Source organism: Barbus barbus, assembly GCF_936440315.1.
Source record: "Barbus barbus genome assembly, chromosome: 5".
Taxonomy (NCBI): Eukaryota; Metazoa; Chordata; class Actinopteri; order Cypriniformes; family Cyprinidae; genus Barbus; species Barbus barbus.
Window position 1 is genome coordinate 5,676,024 of NC_136733.1, and position 26,217 is coordinate 5,702,240.

At 35.4% G+C, this 26,217-nt stretch overlaps 1 protein-coding gene across 2 annotated transcripts; it reads right to left on the reverse strand.

Moving 5' to 3' along the window:
• Positions 1–876: 876 nt before the first annotated feature.
• mapk1 (mitogen-activated protein kinase 1) lies at positions 877–26,130 on the reverse strand. 2 transcript variants are annotated; one of them, XM_079417357.1, is made up of 9 exons: positions 25,707–26,130; positions 13,136–13,318; positions 11,735–11,924; positions 10,335–10,451; positions 9,874–9,988; positions 5,923–6,054; positions 5,609–5,718; positions 4,432–4,560; positions 877–3,396 (listed from the first exon to the last, which is right to left on the reverse strand). In XM_079417357.1, the coding sequence occupies exons 1-8, from the start codon at positions 25,850–25,852 to the stop codon at positions 4,444–4,446; spliced, it is 1,110 nt and encodes a 369-aa protein (XP_079273483.1). In that variant the 5' UTR covers positions 25,853–26,130; the 3' UTR covers positions 877–3,396; positions 4,432–4,443. The 2 variants fall into 2 exon arrangements, with proteins under 2 accessions (XP_079273483.1, XP_079273484.1); XM_079417358.1 differs by lacking the exon at positions 25,707–26,130 and adding an exon at positions 18,257–18,306.
• Positions 26,131–26,217: the final 87 nt, after the last annotated feature.

A 26,217-nucleotide genomic window follows, 5' to 3' on the forward strand; every position in this document is an offset into this window, starting at 1 on the left:
CTAATATATATAGTAGTGGTGTGAAAAAGTGTTGGCCCCCTTCCTGATTTTAAATTTTTTTACTTAAATTATTTTCAGATTATTTTTTTGGCTTTAGTACTAATATATATATATATATATATATATATGATAGCATTTCTGTTTCTACAGTAAAGACAATTTAACTTATTACTTACCCCATGTAGCATGACAACATGCAGTTACTGAAAGTATTTCAATGAATATTTTTTTACTGGGCAATTTGACACTTTTTTTTTTTTGTAGTCAAGAATTTAATTTTTCTAAACCTTTAAGAAAAAAAACAAAAATGTGACCACTAGCCCCAGTCCTATTAATTGTAATTGCCTTCAGATAGCTGGATGTTCACATAAAGACCTTTTCATCATGCATTAGTTTTAAATAAGAATACTGGCATTTATTCTGAATTATATAATAAATGTCACATTCTCACAGGAGAACATTTATAATGCAGTGTGCTTGTAGCTAGAATCAGCCACAGCACTATTAACGGTTTATATTAGTTATATTATTTATTTTTACTGAACGTCCAAGTAGTTCTCATCAAGCTGCAGACGCTGCCACTGGTTGTCATGGACGGCAGGCTCTCACAGGACCCAAATCAGACTCGCGCTCATTTATTACAATCACTGCACTGCACCTTTTCTTATTCACTCAATCAAGAGTGCAAAGAGGAGCACTTCTGTTGCTGTGCCAACCAAGACAACACAACGGACTCAGAATGTCACGTCGATCACTGCCGTGCAACCAGACTGAACACAACTCAACTCCAGCTAACTTTACAGCTGATCTTAAACAGACAGACACATTTGTTCTGGTTAGCATTAATATCAAAGGAGACAAATCTGAGGCAGGAATATAATACAATTGGTTTTATTCTGCAGTTTCTAGGTTACATGACTTGGCAGATGCAGAGATCAATATCGGCAATGAACACTGGCCGTCTTTTTCAGCATTAAAAACAAGCCTTTGAGACATAATGCCACTGTTTTCAATAGATTCAAAAGATTTTAATATAATTTTGAAATATTTGTAATCACAAATTTCCCCAGAGGGACCAAAACCTGGGGGTTTCGAAGCTCGTAAGTGAAAATCACAACAAAAAGGAGATTAATACACAGAATTGTTTTTTTTACAAGATTAATAATAATAATAAATCACTAGACATTCATTTTTACAATAAAAACAGTTCTGCACAAAACTTTCAAGAACTGAAGGCAAAATGCAACAGGATCAAACCAGGTAGGGCAGAAAGAAAAGGCTTATTTTTCTTTACTTCCTCAAATGAAACAAAAGCTGTGACAAATAGGACTTAAAATTACATAGAGAATTTTTTAATTTTTTTTTGGTTTTCACTTTCTTATATAATTTCAGAAGTATACCGCAAAAAAGTCACAACTGATCCCCAACAAAACAAAGCTGCACAATAAATGTTGTTATTCGTGACGCATAAAGGCACACAGAAACAGACAGGCTGCACACTGATTCGGCAGAAGCTATCTTACAGAGTTTCACAAAAAAAAATAAAAAATTAAAATATTCATTATTTAAGAGATTCTCTTCTTGATCAACCAACATCTGATACCACCACTAGGTGGCGTCTTGCCATATAGGCAAAAGTAATGTAGGGTTAGTAAGCCAGTGTGGGAAAGAAACACTTGCTGAAGCCATGCACATATGCGCATATCAGTATCAATAACTTAATGTCTTAGACGTCAAGAGTATGCATTACCGCACGTACAGTTCCAGGTAGACTTAGACACCTGGGTCTCGACGCACCACGCTATTCATTCACCAGCAGACAGTATCTTATGGTTGAAATTGATTAATAAAAGTTGCATTTCCATGGCTAGAGGCTCCTAATGTCCACGTGGAATTAAACCTGACGTTCTGGTTGAGCTAGTTCATCTAAAAAGCTCGACTATTAATAGTTTTTTCTCTCCAAACACTGAAAGGAACCTGGATTTTGAAAGAAGTGCAACCGAAATGAACAAGCAAAATAAAGAGCTTTTTTCTTCTTTTTGAACTGATTACACTCTATATAGGAAATATGGGACCACAAAAGGTAGGACATAAAAACCTGAGAGCCCAATAGAGGAATCCCCAGCAATGTGGCACTTCCATTTTCTTTGTATAGAAAGCTTTTTAACAGTCATGCAAGGGCACAGTCTTATTGATACAAGGTGGCTGGGGGGTTCAGGGAAAGCAAAAAAGACCATGAAATATACAAAAAGGAAAGAATGAATACAGATGAGCAGGCACTGTACGTTTATAATATACATTGATTTGAAATGTACCCATTGTTACTGAAAAACTCAGGATTGTCCCGTGACAGAAGTTTCTCTACACCCATCTAAATGATAAAGTCTAGTTCCTAGATGGACCTACGTGCATCTTTAGATAAAAACACCTGGATTTCAGGATATATGTAAACCTGCATGGCACTTGCCTTTTTTGTTAGGTAATTTGAGGGCTTATTTTGTACACAAGTACACATTTTCCAAGGTGACCTAACCTGGTCTTTTCTTTGGTGCTTAAGCAAATGTAACAGATTTGTATCTTTTTAAAGGTTTCTAGAAATGATTAAGTGATTGAGAATTGATGTACAAATAATTATTTATTTATATATTAAATGTAGTTACCTACAGGTTTTAAATAATTACAGGTGTTTAAAAATCACAAACATGTATATGTCTGTATATTAGTCAAGTCACTATATGGGTTTTTTAAAAATTAATTACAGGTTTTTAATCAATTTTAAGGGGTCAATGAATTTATGAAAATACATTAAAGCCTTAAAATGGCACCGTGGCAAATTTCACGCTCTGTGCACTTTGAGGAAATTGGCGATGCACAATGTGGATAAATGCGAGTTCACTGCATATATATTTAAGAATAGAGGAGATCTGAGCCCTCGTTCTCTCCCTGTTTGACCTCTGTGGGACTTCAAAATGGCTTAGACACCCCTTAGAAAAGCAGCTTGTTGGAAATATTACCAGGAGGCTAGAACGAAGCACAACAATAACACAATCATAGACGGTTTTTACTGAAGTGTATCAGAAGACTAAGAAAAAAAAAGGGTTAATCGGAAACAGAAACCTTGACAAGGTGTTGTCCACGACCACACGCGGGCAAACTTTCACACAGACGGGAGAAGCTCTGCGCTTTCATTGTAATGAGACCGAAAGAGTGAAGCACGTGAAGGGAGCAGGAGTGCATGTTCTCAGCTGGGGTCAGATGAACTTTGAGGGCTGCCTGTAGTTTTGGAGTTTAGGAAGAGGAAGAGATAACGATGGTGATGATGGCGATGAAGACCAAAAGAGGACCACAGCACACAGTGGAGTGGAGACATAAGCATCATCGAATCCAGACCAACACCTACAGACAGAGCAAAAAAAAAAACTGGATTAGTTATGGTTAAAACAATGCAAATACAACTACATTCCAACCAGACTTTGAGGTTTGCAAAGTGAGGTTTTGAGGTGAATTTGAGGTTTGCAAAGTGCCAAATTATTGTAAAAATTGGCTTTGGTGAGTAATTAATGTGACACTGAAGACTGAAGTAATGATGCTGGAAAATCCAGCGTTGCATCACAGGAATAAATTGCACTAACGTCATTTTACAATGCAATAATATTTCACGATATTTTAATTAAATAAATGCAGCCTTGCAACACTAGATTGGATAAGATGCTACATGTGACAATTATCTGTGCTGTCAGTCATTAATAAAAAGTTTAAATTTAGTATCATAACCATTGTTTACAGACATTTATGGAACAAAATCATCAACAATGCATCACACCAGTCGATGGTTGTTGCTGACTCCAATCTATCTACACTTCATTCATTATGGAAGTAGAATAAAACAGTCCTGCTAAACATGTAAATAACCATGTCAAGACTCCAGCAGTTTCAGCTTTTTAATATTCATGTTGTTGGCACTGTTTTGTAATCCAGGAAGTGTAAAAGGAACAACCACGGAACAGCTGCTCCTCCAGAGAATCATCCGGATTACACACAGGAAACACTGCATGTCTTTACACTACTGACAAACTTTCATTTATATATGTTCATCACATTAACACTACTGCTTTTTTTTTTTTAAGAAATTAATTTATTCCATAATGATGCATTAAACTGACCAAAACTGACAGTAATAAACATTTCTTGAGCAGCAAATGACATTAGAATCATTTCTGAAGAATCATGGTGACACTCAAGGGCTGTGAAACTATGAATCATTTTAAGAAATAAACAAAATGGAAATTCCTCTTTAAGAGCTCAAAAGCACTGAATTCTTCACCACTCACAGTTACATGGAAAATAGACTCATCTGTGTGTTTTTTCTTTGACCTATGTGATTGATTTTGTTTATTTGATGCATGCATCTGGCTTCAATCTGCAGTTTACCTGTGTGATAGCCTATGGTCTGTAGCCTGGTTGGAAACGTGCAGTTTCTGCAAAGATCAGCTCTTTCAAAGTCTCTTTGGGCAAGTCATCCAGCTCCATATCGAACTTAAATGGAGCCTCTGCAACAGGCTATAAAAGGACAAATAAAGCATAGTTACTGTGAGATAAAATGCTTTACCCACAGTTCCTTTGCCTTAACCAATATAACATTATTTATTGTACTACAACCATTTTTCAGTGTTGGTAGATGAAGTCCTACATTTATCAAGTACAGTTGTGAGAGTTGCCATTTGTGCAATAGGACCGGTGCTAAACTCCATGCAATTAGTAATTTTTGGATACAAACAATACAGTCATAGCCACAATTAACATAAAAATTGCTTTTGTGAAAGAAGGCAAAAAAGGGAAAATGTGTTAATCAGACAAGACATGGTAGTATTAGAAATCTTACATTCACATGCTAAAACAACCCATTCCATTTTACCAGACACTCTACAGACAGTCAAAGGTTATTGTGGCCATGTGGCTATTAAAGTGCACTTCATAGCGCTCGTTTTAAACGCTCTCAACCTTTGACCACCATAAACTGTAAGATATGCAACAGTGGAGAATATGATGAAGCTGTTCTTGAAAGCGGAATATAAAAATACAGTAGTCAACATTTGAAGTGTATCAAAAAAAGTTAATCAAAGTTGTCCTAAGACAAGAATGCATGTTGGTTTTAGGTTTTAGGACAACTTTGATGAAAGTTTTTGATCCACTTCAAATGTTGACTATTGCATATATTTAATTTTTACTTTATTTAAATATTTAATGATGATGATAATTAAGCATGTAAATGTAAAATTATTATTGTTGTCTGTCTTGTTACTCTGATTGTTCTTATTGTATAAAATATTATTATTATTAATAATAATAATAATAATAATAATTATTATTATTATATCAAGCATGTAAATGGAAGATAACATTATTATTTTATATAATTTAAAAAATATTTATATTTATTAAAAAAACTACAAAAATAATAATATTAGCAATGTTTGTCTTGTTGCTCTTATTGTCTCATAGTGCATTGTTATCTTAGTGGAACATTTTTACCTAATACGATTTATTAAGACTATTATCAAGAGTAATCCTTCTTAAATTTAAAAAAGAAAACTAGTAGTGAACTGACCTCATCTGTGGGGTCATAGTACTGTTCCAGGTACGGGTGAGCCAGCGCCTCCTCCACCTCAATCCTCTTATGAGGGTTAAAGGTCAACATCTTATCCAACAGGTCCAACGCTACAAGAAAACAGAGACAAATATATCCAAATATCACACCAGTTCATTAAAAACAAAAAAAAACTCAGTTCTACTAAGCTTTTAATTGTTATAACCCGAAATTGAAATAAATGTTAAAAGTCAGAATGTGAGTGTTTAAGGTGGCTTGGTCTCAAGATATGAGGACTAGTTTCTTTGTGTGCGATGGTGGAGATGACCTCTGACCTTTTGGGTCTGCGTTAGGAAACAGGCGGTTCCAGGGCACTTTGCAGCGGAGAGGAAGTGACAGCAGGTAATTTCTCGCCTTAATGTTGATAATGCAGTTGAGATCCTCCTGAGAGGGGGAACCCAAAATACCTACAGGACAGAGAAGAGAGACAAATAAAAAGGATTAGATATTAAATTATAAAAATATAGACTAGGAGAACAAAAGGAAAAGCAGATGTGCTTCGTTTTGTTGCATCATTATTTCATTTTTTTTTTTTTATATTTAATATATTTATAGTAGATTGACAAAGAAGTCCCATTATGCACACTTTATTTAATTTGATCAAAATACAATGTATTACAATAAATGGTCACTATTTTAAAAAGGTCCAATTCTCGCTATTAACAAACCATTAACTATGACTTTTGCCTCAGTAAACTCCTAAGTTTCTGCTTATTAATAGGTAGTTGTTAAGTTTAGGTATTGGATTAGGGATGTAGAATATGGTCATGCAAAATATGTGCTTTATAAGCATTAATAAACAGACAATATGTTAATAATAGGAGATAATTTGCCCCTATTCTAAAGGGTTTCCCAATATATTAATACATTTTAAAATGTAATTTATTCCTGTGATGTAAAGCTGAATTTTCAGCATCATTACTCCAGTCTTCAGTGTCATATGATCCTTCAGAAATCATACTCATATGCTGATTTGCTGCACAGAAAACATCTCATGATCAATGTTGACAACAGTTGTGCTGCTTAAAGACACATTATGCCCCTTTTTACAATATGCAATATAAATCTCAGGTGTCCCCAGAATGTATCTTTGAAGATTTAGCTCAAAATGCCCCACAGATCTTTTATTATATCATTTTGAAAATGCCCGTTTTTAAGTGGAAGCAAAAACACGCTGTATTAGAGCATGTCTCTTTAAATGCAAATAAGCTGTTGCTCCCCGCCCCCTTTTCCATAGAGCTGTGCCATTACAGATCTTACCTGCTAAAAAACACCTGTTTTGGTTCTGATTATCATGTTTCTCACACTGAAATCATGCGTTTTAAACCGTATTAGTTGAAACTTCTTATATACAGTTTTCTGAGTGCACACATCCAAAGCACACGTAAAGAAAGCGGCTGTCACAGGCATGGGAGTACTAAACTAAGGTCTCATTCACACACAAGTTCACGTTAAAAACACACACGAGTTACAAAAACAGTCGGTTATGTCTGTGAAGGTAAACAGCTGGGAAATAAATTGCATGTTTATTTTAGATCGGTGTGGCAGCAGCAATATACAGTAAATAAATGAATAAATCTACTGTTCTGTTGTCTCCTCTGAGGCTGGGACTGGTTTTGTGCTAGTAGATGCACCGGGGACCTGATTATAGCACTTAAAACCTGGAAAAGTCAGAATTTCATGATGTCACCTTTAATATTTTTATGGAAAGTGATTTTTTTTTGCCATTTTGCTAGAAGGTTTTAGACAAAGCCTCCAAATTTGTTGTGGATAATGTTGAGACTGCCCTCTACCGGTGTGCCAAGTTTCACAACTTTTGACCATACTATCCTCAAGTCTTTTTACCATACCTTTCCGCTCAAGTTTACATTATTCAGTATTCAATTATTCAGTAGCTGTGATATATGCCAGTGTAAAGTAGAGTAGGAAAAACAGCCCATTTAATTTAAAAATACAAAACAATTGCCACAGTTGTAGAATATGGAACATTTAATAACCTAACTAGAAAATGCTACTTTTTTTGGTTCTGTGGACACTGAATTGAATAAATGCTTGTTCAGAGAATGAGAGAGATGGCACAACAATAACCCAGTGCACCAGGCCAATGATGTGCACCTGCAATCTAAATGAGGAAATAAGTCGAGTTATCAACAGGGAAACATCTGCTCGCACAGGCCAGACGGGTTCAAAGACACGTATGCTAATGGAAGAAAGTGTTACTACAGAGATCGTCTCTTTAGGAGCCATCGCTGAGATTGGTGGGAAAACACACCTTCAAACACACGCAGCAGCTTGGACAACGTTATCAGCTCGTTGCAGGGTCAAAATCAACAGCATCTCTGACAGGAAACACTGAGTTTTTAACTGATGCAACAGACGGAGAAAGGGAAAATAAAGAGAAAGGAAGCGACGACATCTGATGTGCTTCGGCTTGCAAGGGAAATGATGAATAAGCCTTTGGCGATAACAATCAAATGCTTATCTCCGTCTTACTATGCAAAACTGACCACAATGTATTGTGTTTCAGTCATGAGATGGATGGTCTATGCGACGCTTTTGAAGAGTGCTCAATGTACATCAATTATTCAACTGACTGAGTAAGCATGTTTTTCATTACAAATGGACAACTTTATGAAAACTACAAAAAAAAAAATCTCATGTTTCTTTATAAAAAGAGCTTGATGTCAGTGTAGACAATGTGGTGTTTAGTCTTCCTGATGTCCCATGTGATTCAAGTATTCACCTCAACAATCAACATGAAAGTTCAGATCTATCAGAATTAGCAAAGGTTTCTGCAGGTTTTAAGTTAAGTTTATGATCTTTATGACACCAAGTAAAGTACGTTTAATGAATGAACACAACCACTCCTAAGTAATTATTTTAAAAGATTTTCAAATCAAGATACATTTAAGAAAATTATGCAAGATTTTTTTTAAATGCAGTGAGATTAAAACAAGAACAAATATCAGAAAACAGACAAACAAGTTTTCCCTTTTAAGCAATTTTGTTTAGCTCCTCAGAAACAAGAATTCATATCTTTATTTTGCATCTCAAATAAATGCATCTTCATTTAAGGATGTTTACATATTTGTTTTAGAAAACAAAACAAAGGATGACAGAGGATGATATAAATTTTTTTTGCTGTGCATGCAACATTTAACGCCACAACTTAATGAATTTAAACTTTCTGCACCTATTAGGACATTTCTAAGGCCTTAAATTGTGGAAGGGCGAATTAAGACTTTAAGACACACAGAAACCCTGCTTTGGCCTTTTTTTTTTTGTGCCTATTTTGGGGATTGTAGGAAAAATGTAATAGCGATTTTTCTGATAAATGTTTTTAAAATAGCTCCAGGTCTGCTATGCTTGTTTGTAGGGCTGCAGAGTTTATTATTATATATCAATATGACTTTTTTTTTTAAGTATTATTTACAATTATTTTATTAAATAAAGATTAAGAAAAAACAATAATATTAATAGTAATAACTATTTTACAGTACAACTGTAAAGTTACAAAACTTGCAACACTAGGTTGGATAAGATGCTACATGTGACAATTATCTGTGCTGTCAGTCATTAATAAAGTTTAAATTTAGTATCATGACCATTGTTTACAGACATTTATGGAACAAAATCATCAACAATGCATCACACCACCAGGCATTGTTGCTTCATTTTCAAATGTAAAACCACCAAGCTTTGATTTTGCTGAAAATGCAGGAAGCTTAAAGTATATTCTTTGTTAGTAACAGGTTTATAAATGCTTCACATTACAAATCTGGTGAAATGCAGCGATGCATGAAGTGTGTATGGAGCAGTGGTTACGTGAACTGAGCTGCTCTGTGGCTCTGAAAACAGTCATCATGAACTTCTGTTGCTATTACTGGGCTCAAAAGATGATGTTGTTGCTTTTTTTGTGCAACTACAAGCTATACCAAACACTATAATCTGTTGGTATTTCTGTTCATCTCAATCATCTAAATTCATCTCTCAGTATGTGTTCTGAAATCTACAGTCTTCCTTACAAACCACTGAGCTTTTTCACCTGAGCTGTAAATGTCATGACTAATCACACTATACTTACAGGAAATGACATCATGACAAGGATGTCTGGCTGTTGGCACCACAAGAACATAAAACCAAAACCCTTCACTAGTGGCTGTAAGCTGTGACGTCAAAGGCTGCAGGCAGGGATATATATTTATAAAGTCCACAGGGTTGTTTACCTAAGATGTGGTTAAGCTGGTCCAGATAGTGTTTCCCAGGGAAGATGGGTCTATTCGAAAGCATCTCAGCCAGAATACAACCGACTGACCATATATCAATGGACTTAGTGTAACCCTGTGTGAGAGAGAGAGGCACATGAAGAGATTGTTCATTGATACAGTATAGCTATCAACTTTTACGCAAGAAAATGTTTTTGTCATGCATTTTTTTAGTATTGGAATTTTCTGGGTGATGGCAAATTAATGAATAAAATTACTACCTGGAAGTAAATTAAAACGGAGTTAAAAAAATAAAATAAAAAAAATGCAATGGCCAATACCAAACTGCTGACTGAAGGTCGCATAGAGCAACCAAACACACACTTGAGACAATAATGAAATAACTCCAGGATTAGACTTAATCTGTATTTGAATGATCAGGCCAACAAACTTTGAAAGATCAGGCAGGACTGATTCCTCACCTTAGAATTGAGCATAATCTCTGGTGCGCGGTACCAACGTGTGGCTACATACTCCGTCAGGAAGCCAGTGTGGTCATGGTCTGGATCAGCCACCCGGGCGAGCCCAAAATCACAGATCTGCGGGAGGAAAAAAAACAGAAGTTACAGATTTGTGAGTATGCAAGCAGTGTCCAAGATGAGTCTGCCATTACTTTGCTTTAAAGGGGTCATCAGCTGCCCATTTTCCACAAGTTGATATGATTCTTTAGGGTCTTAGTGAAAAGTCGATAACATAGATTGGTTAAAGGTTCTCAATGGTAGTGTAAAAAACACCTTTTTTACCATGTCAAAATCAGCTCTTTTGAGAGCAAGCCGTTTTGTAGCATTTTTCTTTAAATGCAAATAAGCTCTGCTGACTCCGCCTCTCTCTTCCGAGCCGCTCTCTGAAGGACTGTTTACTTTAGCCGCATTCATCATGAAACTTGCTAATTAGCACATTACAAGGAAAGGCGATTTGCAAAGATTCATTAAAGGGGGGTACCAATGCCATTTCATGCATTCAGAGTTGTTTACATTGTTAAAGAGTTGGATTATCATGCTAAGCATGGACAAAGTGTCCAAAAACTATTTGAAACAAATTAAAAATGATTTGAAGAAAAAAAAAAAAAAAAAGTATAAACAAACTTCTAAGTAATTTAAAGTAAAAATACAAGTATTTTATCAAATACTTAATCAAATACATAAAAACTTATACATAAATGCTTACACAAATGCATATTTAATTGTAATTTCATTTAAAACTTTATGTACATCAGTTCAACGTTTTTTTTAAATATCATTATAGTTAACCTAAACCAAAACCATAAAAAAACAATTCCATTACTTGAAATAAATGTTAACTGAAATATTTAAAAACATTCAGCTAGTTTCCAAGGCATTATTTCTCATTTTCATTTAGTTTAAGTTGATGTACTAAAATGACTAAAATAAACATTTTATAAAAAAAATAAAAAAATAAAATAAACTATAGGTTATTTATCCTTATAGAAGCTATTTTGTGGCATTGTGTGTGTGTTGTTGTTGTTGTTGTTAAGAAAATTAAAATTAATAGATTTTTTTTTAAAAACCACTTAAAAACAACAAAAACTAATAAAAAATTAAAAAACTATTTTAAATTATTGCACTCTTATTCTCTGCGCTCCATTTGGCTGACTAGCTATACAAACTTTTGTAAATTGGAATAAGTTTATATTTGTGAAACTTACAGAAAATACATTAGTAAAATGGAAGATATGCACTTTCTTGTAAAACCGACAGGTGCAGCATTCTGAAAACATTGTTTTTCAATTCCATTTGGTGACACAGAAATGACACACTTCACCTTAAATGTGTTTAAAACGGCATGACGCAGTATACTTCACCTTGAGATCGCAAGTAGTGTTGAGCAACAGGTTAGATGGCTTCAGGTCTCTGTGGAGAACGTTTGCTGAGTGGATGTACTTCAGGCCGCGCAAGATCTGGTACAGGAAGTAACAGATGTGGTCATTGCTCAAGTGCTGGGTCTTCAACAGCTTGTACAAGTCCGTCTCCATCAGATCCTGTACAATGTAGCTTTAGTTTGTCAACGTCAAGGTCAAACACACAGCATGGGGTTAAGAAAACAGAAATCATGTAAGAACTGACAAAAGCTTGTTGAAGTTCAAACACTTAGAATGTGCAGCCAAGCAAGGATGCATTAAATTGATCAAAACCGTTAAGATATTTATAATCTTACAAAAGATTATTTCAAATAAATGCTGTTCTTTTGAACTTCCTATAATTCAAATAATAATAGATAAATCTTAATTTATTTTTTATTATTTTTATTTAATTAAAAACTTGTCTTCAATATTAATAAGACATTTTTCTTGAGCCCCAAATCAGCATATTAGAATGATTTCTGAAGGACCATGTGACACTGAAGACTGGAATCACGGCTTCTGTAAATGTAATAATTCACAGTATTACTGTATTTTCAATGAGCCCAATATTGAACAGCAGTGTATATGCTAAAAGTTTACCTTTTTAAGTATGATTTATTGCTCAAACGCACAAAACTGTAAAAGGAATATCTATGGAACTAGAATAGTTTTGTGGAATCAGAAATAATAACACATGTGGTATGCCTACTAGCGATCCTAAGTAATAAATCTTTTTGTTAGGTTGTGACAAAAAAAAATTTAAATAAATAAACGGCAAAAAAAAAAAAAAAAAAAAAGTACACGCTCTTTACTATGTTCTGTATTAACAATACAGAATGTGTAAAACAAAAACGGTGGCCTTTTAAGATCTTATGTTTCTACTCCCTTTAACCGCAGCTCTGGCATGACGCTAAACACATTAGAGAAACACAGCGATTAGATCATACAAAACTACTCTCACTATCCACACGCCTACTGACTATTGATTTCGGACCTAAAATTAACTCTTTACTAGAGATTTTTGCATTGTCTCAGCCTACACAGTTGGAAAAGAGCATTGTTTGTGCCAGAGGCCTGAACATGAATATTTAGAAAGCTGAACTGAAAAATGTAATGAATTTGAATATTCAGTCTCCCTTTTTGCTTTAATGATGGCAGGACACAAACTGACATACATAAAACCTGACCATGTTCTCCAGCATGAAAAAAACATCTTTAGCTTCAATGGAAGAACATCTGACTGTCTGTAGAAAGGAGCCACATGATCGGTCACTAACGTACCTTCGTTCCTAAAACATAGTACAGAATTACAAATATGTCTCAAGTCTTTCCTGTGTTTCAAAATCCTAATAAAAAGGATACACGTCTTTCATCTGGTCGATGGTGGGGGTGCGGATGATGTCGTTGATGCCGATGATGTTCTCGTGCTTGAAGCGGAGCAGGATTTTAATCTCGCGGAGTGTGCGCTGACAGTACGTCTGGTGCTCAAACGGACTGATTTTCTTTATCGCCACACGCACTTTATTATCACGATCATACGCCAAGCTGAAACAGAGAGACAGCAAAAACCATCAAACATCTTTTTTTCTGGGTTACAAAACACTGTAGCTTTGTCATTATTATTCATTATTCAAAATATAAAAGAAAACCACAGTATACCAAGTGACAAAGATATTAAGTACACAATATAAGAAGTTTAATACAATGTGAATGCAGATGGGTCTTTCAATTTTCTTTGGATCAAATGAAAATGGACTATAAATGTAAGTGTATAAGTCAAAACAGAGGGAAGAGAAAAATATATGCTTGTGAATGAGGGTAATAGGTATATACACCTATGTAAGAATTTACAAATCTGTTTACATTAGTGCGGTCAAAATTAGTGCATTGACGTATGCAATTAATTTTTCCAGTTTAACAGCGTTAAAAATATTTAACGCTGTTAAACTGCGTTAATATGGCAGTGCATGCTGTAGCCTGTATATTAAAGCGCGAATGAAACTATGAGCATGCGTCTCAGATCTGCATTATGTTCAGCAGCGGTAGCTCTTAAAGTAATAGCAGCCTAATAACCAGCTGCTGTGATGTCTGTTAATCAAAGAACAAAAAGCAAGCAAGAGGAAATCAATAACTTTTGTAGCTTAAAGGATTCATCTATATTTAATTTAGAATTTAGTGTTTGATAACTTTACGGTTAGGCTAAATATTAGGAAAAAATTAATTTCATAGAGGCATCAGTCGTATTGGTAACAGTGATACTAGCAAAAAAAGATGCCATTAAACAAATGTTAAAAATATACTATAATGTTGTTTCCACATTCATTTAAAGATTGAATGTGAAATTGTTGCAATATAAAAGTATATTTCAAAACTTTAATGTTAGGTGGGATTAAGCGTGATTAATTAGTTAATTTTTTTTTAATCGATTGACTGCACTAGTTTACATATATACTGTACGTATGTATATATGGGACTGATCTAGAGGTGTGCGATATGACGATTTTTGATCGTGGACAATAAAAATGTCTCCACGATCTGCTTTCGAAGAAATATCGTAGTATCGTGCTACAGCACACATTATGTCAAATACAGTTCTGGTGCCTCCGTCTCTATATACTGTACAACACGACATACAGCGTTACTCAGAGAGGACACTGCACTTATTCGCGATCGCAAAACTACATTATTTGCACACAAGCCTTGATGGTTAAATGTTTAATTCGCGTTTATTAATTAAGCCTCTATTAATTTCTTGTGCTGAACCCAAAATAAGATATTTTGAAGAATGAGGGTAACCAAACAGTTGCTGGTCCACATTGACTTTGATAGCAGGAAAGAAAAATCCTATGGAAGTCACTGAGGACCAGCAACTGTTTGGTTTTCCACCTTCTTCAAAATAGCATTTATGTTCAGCAGAAGAAAGAAACTCATTCAGGTTTAAAACTACTTTTGAGTAAATGATGGTATAAAAATAAAACATTATGACAGAATTGACAGACAGATGACAGAATATTTATTTTTGGGGGGGAACTATTCATTTAACGTTAACAAAACGCAAAGAGAAAAATCACTCCCTATTCTTGACTGAAAAACTTTAATACAGTTGCTTTAGGAATCAGTCCATGTAGTGTTTTATTTTTATATTTGTTCATTCAATTTCATTGAATGCTCTGCTAAATACACCTATTGTACCTGAAAATAAAGCACTGTTTGTTATATTTGTATATTATGTGTATCTTTGTTCTAGAAAGATAAAATAATGACAAAGACTTTGGCCTAACTATCTGCCATGTCTTTTTTTTTTCGTTACCTTGAAAGGCTTTGTCTTTCTAGTTTGGTTGTAACGTTCAGACAACTTGTAAAACCAAAATAGTAAAACCAACATGACAAAGAATCGTGATAAAAAAAAATAAAGATTAATTTTTTCCATATTGCCCACCCCTAGTCACTGATCTATATTAGCTACATACGGTAACCAGTAAAAACGTTTTTTTCTCCTAAAAATTTGGAAAGAATACCCATGACTGTACCTTTGAAGCTGAATTGGTGGTTTGTCTGACTATGTCTTATGTTATATAAAAATTAAGTAACAATTCACAAAATGTAAATGTGGGAAAAGGGTGGTGGTGGAAATAATGCTTGAACTAATAACGATATAGCATTTTAAGCAAAAAACTCAAATTTATTAAGAATAGTTTCACTTTTAATCATAGATTTTATCTTACAAATGAACAACTGCTTATGATAGTCTGAGAACTCAAAAAAAAAGTGAAATTAATAAATAAATCAACCCCTCAAACATAAAAAGCACCTGCAATTGAAGAAACACCCACATACAGTCTCTTTATCATAACAAACTGTTTTTATGTAATAATATTAGTTAGACCCTCATATAAAAAGGGAAAAAAAGTTAAATAAATAAATGCACACTACATACATATACATATGTATGTATATGTATGCTTTTTTTTCAAATCATCTCTAACCTTTTGCTTAGACGTTTCTAAAGCTCTTCTGTGCCACTCTTCTTCACACGAGGTTCATGAATGCAGATACAATCTCATCTGACCGTAAGCATGATCTGAACTCTCTGAACTGCTGACACGCTGTTAATGCCAAATCTGTGTCAGGTGCACCAATAATGCAGCATCTGCACCATTTGCTCTCACGAAGCAGAAACATGGTCATCAAGCAGGTCACAATTTATGTCAAGTTTTTTGTGTTGATGCCAAATTTCAATTTGTGCAATTTGACAAATACAAAGTTCACGGATCAAGCATCTGGCTGGCACCTTGCACAAAACACTCTAAAGGGCAGAAAGTGAAGAAACTACACAGAGGTGAAGAAAGACCATGAAAGCGAGAGGAGAGAGAGAGAGACGCAGAGATAGAGGGAAACAGCAAAACAGCAGGAAAAAAGGGAAAAGGAGAGAGAGAGACATGGTTTCCACGGAGACGGACAGACCAGATTTTGCAGTTAGGAGTTATGCAACAGGCTGTTGCTATGGTAATGTGAAGGAGGGGGGCGGAAACAGGCTGAACGTTGGTAGTGAATTTACACAATGCTCTGTCAATGCCAGATACCCTCAGTGCGAAAGAGGGAGGAAAAAGACGCTCCAATGGCATACCGTCATGTCACCAAATAATAAAGATGTCTATAAATAAAGCTGGGGCTTCATGAAAACTGAAGGGAATGAATGCTGCATCTGAACATCCTGAAGACTGAAAATCAGCACAGTAACAAGCACGGATGTAAAACACCAAAAAAACTCCCTACTTTAGTGTTGCTTGCGTGTAAATCCTCAGCGTGGCATCAGCAAAGTGTATGTGAAACAATCGAATAATAGGGCAAAGGAAACCACTCAAACAAGGCTCTGCACAGCCGCTTAAACTTATGAAAACCAAGATGTGGGTACAGCTCATGAATCCGGTCAAGAACATGTTTAGGTTCAAAACTAATTAAAATAAGATCAAATAAAATAAGATTAAAAAAATAAATGAGTTGACCAATATAGACTTTTAAAAATGTTTGCATCATGACTTAATTAGGAAAGTTTCTTCACTCCAAACATTTTATTTATTGGTTTATATTTTATTGAGATAAAATGTGCAAACAATAAGTATTACAATGCATAAATATTTCATCTTTTCTTCACGTGGAAATATGAGCGAGATTATTTGCATTACACTAATAAGAACTGGTCAAAACGTGCTTAAAAACAACAAACCAATAATAAATCTAGTAATCAAAATAATATGCAGACCATTAATATTATTTGCATTGTGACATTTCATGACTATTAAGTACATTTCTTCGCCCCAAATTCTCATTAGTATAACAGGTCTGGACGTTTATGCATATTTTATCTAAATTAAATCAGCACATATTTAAAGGCAGTACAACAAAGATTAAAATGCATAAATACTATATTTATTTTATATACGAGTAATAACATTGAGCTTATTTGCATTAAAGTAATGTGAACTGATACAAACCTAACAAATAATTAACATCAATAAAAATAAACTAATTAAATACGTAGACCATTAAAATAATTAACATTATGACAATTTCATGACTATTTTGCACACTCCGCCTGAATTTCTCTTTACCATTACAGGTCCAGAAGTTATTTTTGACCGTATTTTATTAAAATCATCATGCATTAAAAGGCAAATATTAAAATGCATAACAGTGTCATGTTACAGTAATGAGAAAGATAACTTGCATTACGCATCTGCACCATTCTCTCTTGCACAGCAACATGCAACACATTTTTGCCATGCTATAGTAATGAAATTGAGATAATTTGCATTGCATTCATGAAAAGTGGAAATGAATGCACTTAACGGTCATAAGAATAATGTCTCCATGCAAAAAAAAACAAAATCTTTCATTTGACTTTGGGGTTAATCATAACCAAGAACGTGCCTGGGTTTTGTGAGATTCACCCATTTAGATGTGTTATATGCAATATGGCATTATATGCGTTTGACATGTCTATTTATGCATTCACAAGATCCCTTTTAGCAGGCTTCTCACGCTTAAAGAAAACAGAGATGCTTCTATTTCAATGCACCTTCTGAGGGTGAAGGCACTTCTAAGACTCGTGGTAATGGGGCCGGGATGCCACAAGGTTGGATAATCCTTTCCTTTCTGTTCCTAACCCAGAACGCCCGCACATTTACAGCTGTGCCAGTAAAAAGCTTTTCACATTCTTAAGAACATTAACTAGGTTGAACGGTTTCACCATTCTGAACAAGTGGATCACACAGGCCTTACTTCACAAAACTAGCTGTTTAGAAATGTGAAGAGCACAAAAGTCATCAACACGACACTAGGGTTGCCAAAGTGTTAATAAGCCATTGCTAAGGGGTTACGAACAACAATAAATTAACCACCGTGAATTGCAACGACTGTAAAACAGTGCTTTTCCATGCTCATATGGGCATGTTCTTGATGTGCCTTGCAAAAACTACCAACCATGCAAATAAAAATAATCCAGCACTCTGGCTTTCCTCTGCTTTCCTTCTCTCCCTCTGTTGCTGCTCCTTCTGACACTCCTCCCAGTCAGGCTGGTTCGTGTGACGGTGGATTGACGTCCTTGGCAGAAGGGTTGCTATGGAGACTTGCACCGTGGCAGAGTTTGGCATGGAGGCATGGCCCAGGCAGTATAGCCACACACAGTCTGCGCTCAAACAACGCGCGTGTGTGTGTGTCTGTGTGTGTGTGCATAATACATGTGTGCGCACAAGATCTTGAGGGTGCATAAAAGAAAGTGTAATTATCTGACTAGATCCCTCACTGCATGTGCGTCTAGGCAAATCAGGGTAGGCTTCAAGATTTCCCACAATGCATTAAGAATGCCTTGCATTGACATGTTCATTACTTATAATTTATCTGGTAACCACAGACATATCAGGGAATATTTTGTACATCTGAATGGGGGAAAATAGGTTTTATAATTTGTATTGAAACTTTTTTTATTTTTTATTTAGTTAGTTAGTTGCCAAGGCAACATTTCTCAATTTCATTTAGGTTAACTTGATGCACTAAAATATCTAAAACTAAAATAAAACTTAAAAACTATATGGAAATTGAAAAAAAAAAGGGGGGGGGGGCAAATTACTAAAACTTTCAAATTAAAATAAAGAAAATATATATATAAAAATTAAAAACCAATTCAAAATATTTTAAATTAAACACTATTTTTTAAAATTGTATCTCAATACTAAAATATCACTGCCACAAACTATCAATGGGCAAAACGGATTAATATTATAAACAGGTAACAAGAAGTACTGCAAAAAAAACAGTTAAGGTTAAGACAAGAAAGCACAGAATAGAATAATAGAATAGAAAATTATAACGATGGCAGATCAAGAATCAATCAAGTGCTCCTGAATTTTTTTTTTTAAGTCATTAAAAAAAAAAGCCTATAAAATTCTTAGCTATGAAAACCAGAAACATACAGTTCTCACAGGAAATTCTACCAGCACAAACAGACTCCATTTACTGAACTCAAGCTCAAGTGGACAAACAGTCATTATCGTAATTATTAATGTAATTTGAACAATAATGAAGAGGTGCTATTTGCAACAAGGGCACACAAAATCTCAATTTACTCCAGCGATAGATACATGTATCTGAATGAGTGAGTCAACCTGCTAAAGCAAACAGCCATAGAGAGAGATAAGCCTTTACACCAGCCCTGTGTGACGCATTTAATGGTCGCGCTACAGGAAACTCACCCTCAAACATTGTAGGAAAATTTGTATAATTACCTAATAAGCAGAAGAACTGGGGTTATATTACTAAAAGCATAATATAACTATCAGTAACATTTTGGAACAGCATAAAAGTTCAATTACGCACGTTCAAGTTCATTTATGGTTTTAAAATTGTAGCATTAGCACCACAGACAATAACAAAACACTATATCAGTGAATAATCTGTACATCTGAACGGGGCACTCCTTGCTTTTACAATTCGTATGGGGTTTATGGTGAACATCACCTGACCAAACCGGAAAAAAATAACCCATCGCATCCGCTTGTCTGAGAAAGTGTTAATCAATAGTGTTAAGCAATATCTATGGACTTTTATGGTAATCACTTAACCTAGAGTCGTTTTTATTTGACGTTTTATTCCACTTTATTATAAGAAAGTTACTGAAAAGAAGAAAATAAACTTTTAGATATCAATATGCATATGTGATTGCATCGTTTATGATCATCTTGTATCTTCTTTGAAGGCATCTTCAGTAAAACATCTCCATGTTTAATGAAGTACATTAATACTAGTATATATTTATTTAATGCCAAGTCAGCATCTTCGGCTATTTTCATGGCAAAAACTATTTTCAAAATACAAGTATAACAAATACAATAAAACCCAGCAAACAAGTTATATAACACAAGATTTTTTACATTAACATATGATAAAAATTATGAAGCACATTAAAGACCTGAACTTTAAAAGACTTCCTATTTTACAGAATATGGAATTGTGTTGCGCATGACCCCCACTGATTTCAAAACAGACATTTAACAAATCATAAATGTGAACTAAAGGCAAAAAACAGCAATAAGTTTAAGATAAAACCAGATAACTTTTAACAGAAATTTAAGAAATGTTTTCTTGAGCAGCAAATGAACACATCAGAATGATTTCTGAAGGATCATGTGACACTGAAGACTGGAACAATGGCTATATTTAAGAGAGAATTGGTAACACATTAAATCACAAAAAGGTTTTCATTTGTTAACATTGGTAACTACATTAGTTAAACTGAACCATCAACGAACAATACTTCTATCTACAGCATTTATTAATCTTAGTTAATGTTCATGTCAACCATTTTAAATGTTAAAGGAATAGTTCACCCAAAAATTATTATTATTATTTTTAATGTACTCACCCTCAGGCCATCCAAGATGTAGATGAGTTTGTTTCTTCATTCTTCAACAGATTTGGAGAAATTTAGCATTACTTCACTTGCTCACAAATGGATTGTCTGCAGTGAATAGGTGCCGTCAGAATGAAAAGCTGTGCGATTATAAGAAACAAATCCATTATTAAGATGTTTACACTCCATTGTTTCCAGCTAAAAAGTCCTCTATCAATAATATTGCTTTCTCCAGTGGGAAAGTCATCTTGTCTGAATCAGGAGAGAAATATGCAGAGATCAAGCACTGTTTACAAGTGAAAACAGTTCAAGACATTTCTAAAATGCGTGGGACTTTTTCACTGTAGGAAGTGTTATTATGAACCAGAAGCAATGTTTAAAGTTAAAATGCCTCGATGGATTTGTTCCTTAAAAATATGCAGCTTTTCACTTCACAAAAATGTTAACTGATGGACTGGAGTGGTGTGGATTACATGTAGATTGCGATGTTTTTATCAGCTGTTTGGACTCTCATTCTGACGGCACCCATTCACTGCATAGGATCCATTGGTAAACGAGTGATGTGATGTTAAATTTCTCCAAATCTGTTCTGATGAAGAAACAAACTCCATCTTGAATGGCCTGAGGGTGAGTAAATATTTTTGGTGAACTATAATGCACTGTGACATAACATGAACAAACAATTCTATTTTTATTGATTAACATTACCAAAGACAAATAAATGCTATACAATAATTTAATGCTCATTGTTAGTTCATGTTAGCTAATGCATGAATAAACTGATGTCAACAAATGAGACCTTATTGTAAAGTGTTACCAGTTAATTACCAGATGTGAAAAGAACAAACAGCATTTTTGGTAGAGGGAGAATTCCAAAGAAAATATTCAAAGCACTTACTCCGACAGTGCTACCACAAAATTCTAAAATCAAGCAATTTCACAAATTAAATTAAAACAGAAGCCACCCAATTAGCAGATGTATGCTTTTATGACATTAGTGAAAGCAGTTTGCAGAAAACTAAGACAAAAAAAATTAATTCAGTCCAGACTGAAATTGAAGCTACAGCATTATGTCCTGTACCTAACAGAACATAATGTTTGGAAATTAAAACAATGTTTAATAGCTATTAAAACAGTTTCATGCACTTACTGACAAAAATCCAAATAAAACAAACAGCTGATATAATTAGCAACAGCTCAGCTACGAGTTCCAGTGTTTCCCACAAATATATATATGCAAGCCAAGTTAAGTAATTAGTAGACAAATTCACTTTTACTTCAGCATTAAGACCACAGACAGCACTGAGACAAACTTTATGAAGTACATAGGCAGGGTCATGCCCTCCAGAGTGAACACTAAGAGGAACTGTAACTGGTAGTCAGTCCTGCAGCATTCCTCCTCCCGGTTTAGAGACGCTGCCCACAGAGCCACTTCTGCAACAACACACCACATCAGTGTTGCGAAACTTGAGAATTAAACCGGCAAGTAACAACACATAGTCAAAGGAACACACACTCTGTAGATTTCCGAATCATTGACGCATGAATCAAGTTACGTCCAAATCTAATTTGGAAGACCAACTACTGACAAATATTACGAATCATCTGAACACCAACCAATAAATGCTTCTGATGAGGGTCAGGTGAGCTAAAAAGCAATTAAAAAGACATTTGTTTGTAAAATTACAGTGATTTCTCTGGTAACCGCAGAGAAGAGCATAAAACATAAAAGATATCAGTAAATAATTTTAATTAAAATAAGTTAAATATTTTTTGTCAAAACAGACATTCAACAAATCCTAAGCTTGAATCTAAAGGCAAAAACTGTATGAAATGATAGTCAATCTAGCTTTAAGCTTAAGTTTAAGACTGTTGGATCATGAAGAAACAAACATTTTGCTGCCAAAAATGTATTACTCATTGTAAATTGAAGTTAGCTAATGGATTAACTAATGTTACCAAACGAGAACTTATCAAGTGTTACCATTTTTTTCTTATTTTTACAGTAATTGCTTTAAATATCTATCAGTTAGGAATATATGGTCTAGCACAAGCTCAATCAATGATTTGGTGATGCTTTGAGATGTGTAATATTCCATAACCTCACAGCATCTAAGGGCTCTGTCATGGACACGATTTAGGAATGCAAACATTATGCCAATTTTATTTTGTAATTGGAAGCCATATCCTCAATCTGCAAGTGTGACAACATGCGTTTAATATCCAGATTATATTTAACATCTCATTAATTTATACCTAAAACACTAAAAGCTGTATTTAAGACAATACATCTTAATTACACTTGCCATGTGAATCTCCAGCGGACGTCACCTCCAGTAATTAGACACTGTCATACAATGGGAGCAAGCGCTTGTTACGGGAATCAGCGCTTCAGTGCGGCAGAACAACAAAATGGACTGCAGCCTTTCGCCTCACTTTCTCCATTCCTAAATCCACTTACCCGCCCCTTCCATTTCCTGCCCCCTCTTTGCTCATTCACTCGCTCTCTGGTTTAAAAACTGAAACCCAGCCCGTTCCCAACCTCCCTCAGTAATACCGCTAAACTCCACATTCTCCAGCTATTACATCACAGGGGGCCTCTCAGCGAACGCCAGGCCCGTGGATGCTATTGGAAGAAACTGACCCGCAGTTGCAGTTACTGGAACGGTTTTGTGTTGACAAATACGGAAAACAGATCCTGGATTATGGACGTCATCAGTTTTGAATATCTGTCGATGTGAGTGTGTACAAGAGAGGTCTTCTAGGATTCAAGGAAATCGGCATCTGATTGTGATCAAACGGCCCATTGTTCGTGACTTGCATTGCTGGTTTCCGAAAACCACTGCCAATGGTAACAGCGTGTCTTTTGCATAATACGGGACAGGATGACGGCCACCTGAAATGCTTCCTCATGAACAGAGGGGTGTAATGCAGGATGCAAAATCCATTAGAACATCCAGAACTCCAGCATTTATATCAGAAGCACCTCTAGGATCTTTCAACACTATAATACTCCAACAATGGGAACACCACTATTGAGAAACTGAATTAATGGAGCTATTAGGTCAAATTCACTCTCAGTGGGATTCAAAGCATATTAGAGGATACTTGAGTAGCTGATGACATCAGCAGATCTTTGCAAGGATACTTCAAAATAGATGTCAGCAAAACTAGTGTGTGCACATGAAACATCTCAAATGACAGATCGTGTGATTTAATGCCCCACCAGTATGAAAACTATGAACAATAAAATTAATTTGATGCCAAGATTTGCTTTTTAACACCCAAATGTAACTTTTCTAAATCTAATGACTTGCTGCTATATTTTATTTTTGCACATAAGCAAATAGATATAAAATACTGAAACATATTTTCATGTAAATATTATGGAGACAAATGACAGCAGAGTGCTAAGAGATATGCAATAAATATATCATGTGAATAATGATTATTAGTATTTTGCTTTAATATCTTTGGTTCTAAATGATGTCAATAAAACATTTTCAAACAATCATAAAATGTATAAATTCATTTGAGAGAAATTAATACTTTTATTCAGCAAGGATGCATTAAATTGATTCTTTTGAATGTTCTATTCATCAAAGAATCCTGAAGAAAATATATATATATCCATCTCACAATATAACTAACACAAGGGTGCATCACTGTCATGCCTACTGTTATGCTTGTCTCCAGTATAGAACAGCATATTGGTATTCTTCTGTTGATAATTATTAAATCAAGATTCTTCTTTACTCCAACTCTTTTGCAAAGGCTGTTGTCAGTCAAAAGCACGGCTGCACAAAGGCTCCAGTACTGTTACAGCCTGTTCAGCACAACATGTTACAGGCCTACACGTCCATATGACAGTCAACCCAGGGTGGCTTGTTCTACTCTGTAGCTGTTGGAGTGGGTGTGAACCATTCATTCATCCATGCGAGAGGAGCGAAACTAGGCCTGCCAGCGATGAGCTCATTCGTTTAGCCAACGGACTCCTCTCACCAGAGCAGATGGGCCATCAGACTGCAAATTTGAGCCAGCAGTCACAAAGCTAGCTTGAAACTTCTCCACAACAATTCTCCTTTGTTATACGATTTCAAAACCAGTGTATAAATCTCTCTGTATACAGATTTGATTCACAAATTAGAGAACATTCGCCAAGTCTTGGGAGGCTGGTGAAACATTTATATTTGGAAAATGATGCTCATCCACTTTAGCAAATCTAACCAACGTTTAAAGTTAGGGCTGTAGGGCCAACTCGAGCACTATCAATTACAACTGTTTTTCGTGGGCAGATCCAACAGCGAAGCGCATCCAAGTGCCTCTTGTTCCTACTAGTTTTGCACAACCTTGGGGAGCCCGCGCCCACACCGCCCTGGAGAGCCCTGCCACCTTGAAAAGCACTGTGCAAATTTCCCATCTACACCTCTATTAAGTTTTGATCCATGCCTGACATCTGGTCTTAGCTAAAACTGTCCGATATCTTTGGATTTACAGACTGAAACTACCCCACAGATCATGCACCAGTGCATAAAACACATTTCTATATTAAATTAGTTTAACATATTATCTGAAAACCATTATAGTAGTAGCACTGCAATATAATAAATACAATTTAAAAATCTATTTATATAATCTGAATTTGCAATGCCAAAGAGTTAAAACAACATAAAAAGCTAATGCAACAAAATAGTCCTGATAAATAGCCCAAACTAAATCTGCAACACAAAATGATTAAATAATGAATCACCAGCTCATGATTAGAAGTGCTTTGACATATGTCAGACTCTGTGTGAACTTGTCTCTATCTGTTAATGCACATCTAAAACTAAGCTTAAAAGTCCAGCGTAAAAAAAGAAAAGTGCATGCAACTGGTTTCAAGCAGAAGCGGGGGTCTGGTGCACTGCGCTGTGAGTGAATGAACAAATCCAAGCAAGCGACAAAAGGAAACATCATTTGATTACAATTGTCGGAAAAACAACGGTAACAAAGCGTAACGTGTTTAGAAGTGCAAAAGCATCTTACCAAACCATGCCGTATGCGCCTTCTCCGATGTACGAGAGGTTGCTGTAGCGCGGCCCGACGTCGAAAGCCTGACCGCGGACCATCTCGGCACCGGAACCGGGGTTCGGGCCGCCGCCAGCAGGGGCAGATACCGCAGCTGTCGCCATTGCTGAGAAACTGAGCTGCCTTTACACGCACAACAAATGCGCTTTTCTTACCCAAAGCAGCTTAAGAAGCTCGGGAAAAGCTCTTAGGCTGAAAAAAACACCGCAGGATAAGCGACGTGGCTAAACTAAAGCGAAGTCTTCGCGTCGGAATGAAAGGAAAGGAGCGGCTGAAGTGTTGTTAACTGGCACATATATATATATATATATATATATATATAGCGATAGTAATCAGCGCGCAGCGTGTTCTGTGGCGAGACTGACTGACTGCAGGCGAGAGCGAGAGCGCGAGCGTTGCCGCAGGAAGTAACGGAGCAGGTCACGTGGGCAGGGAGCGGCGAGTGGTTACCATAGAGATAGAAGTTACT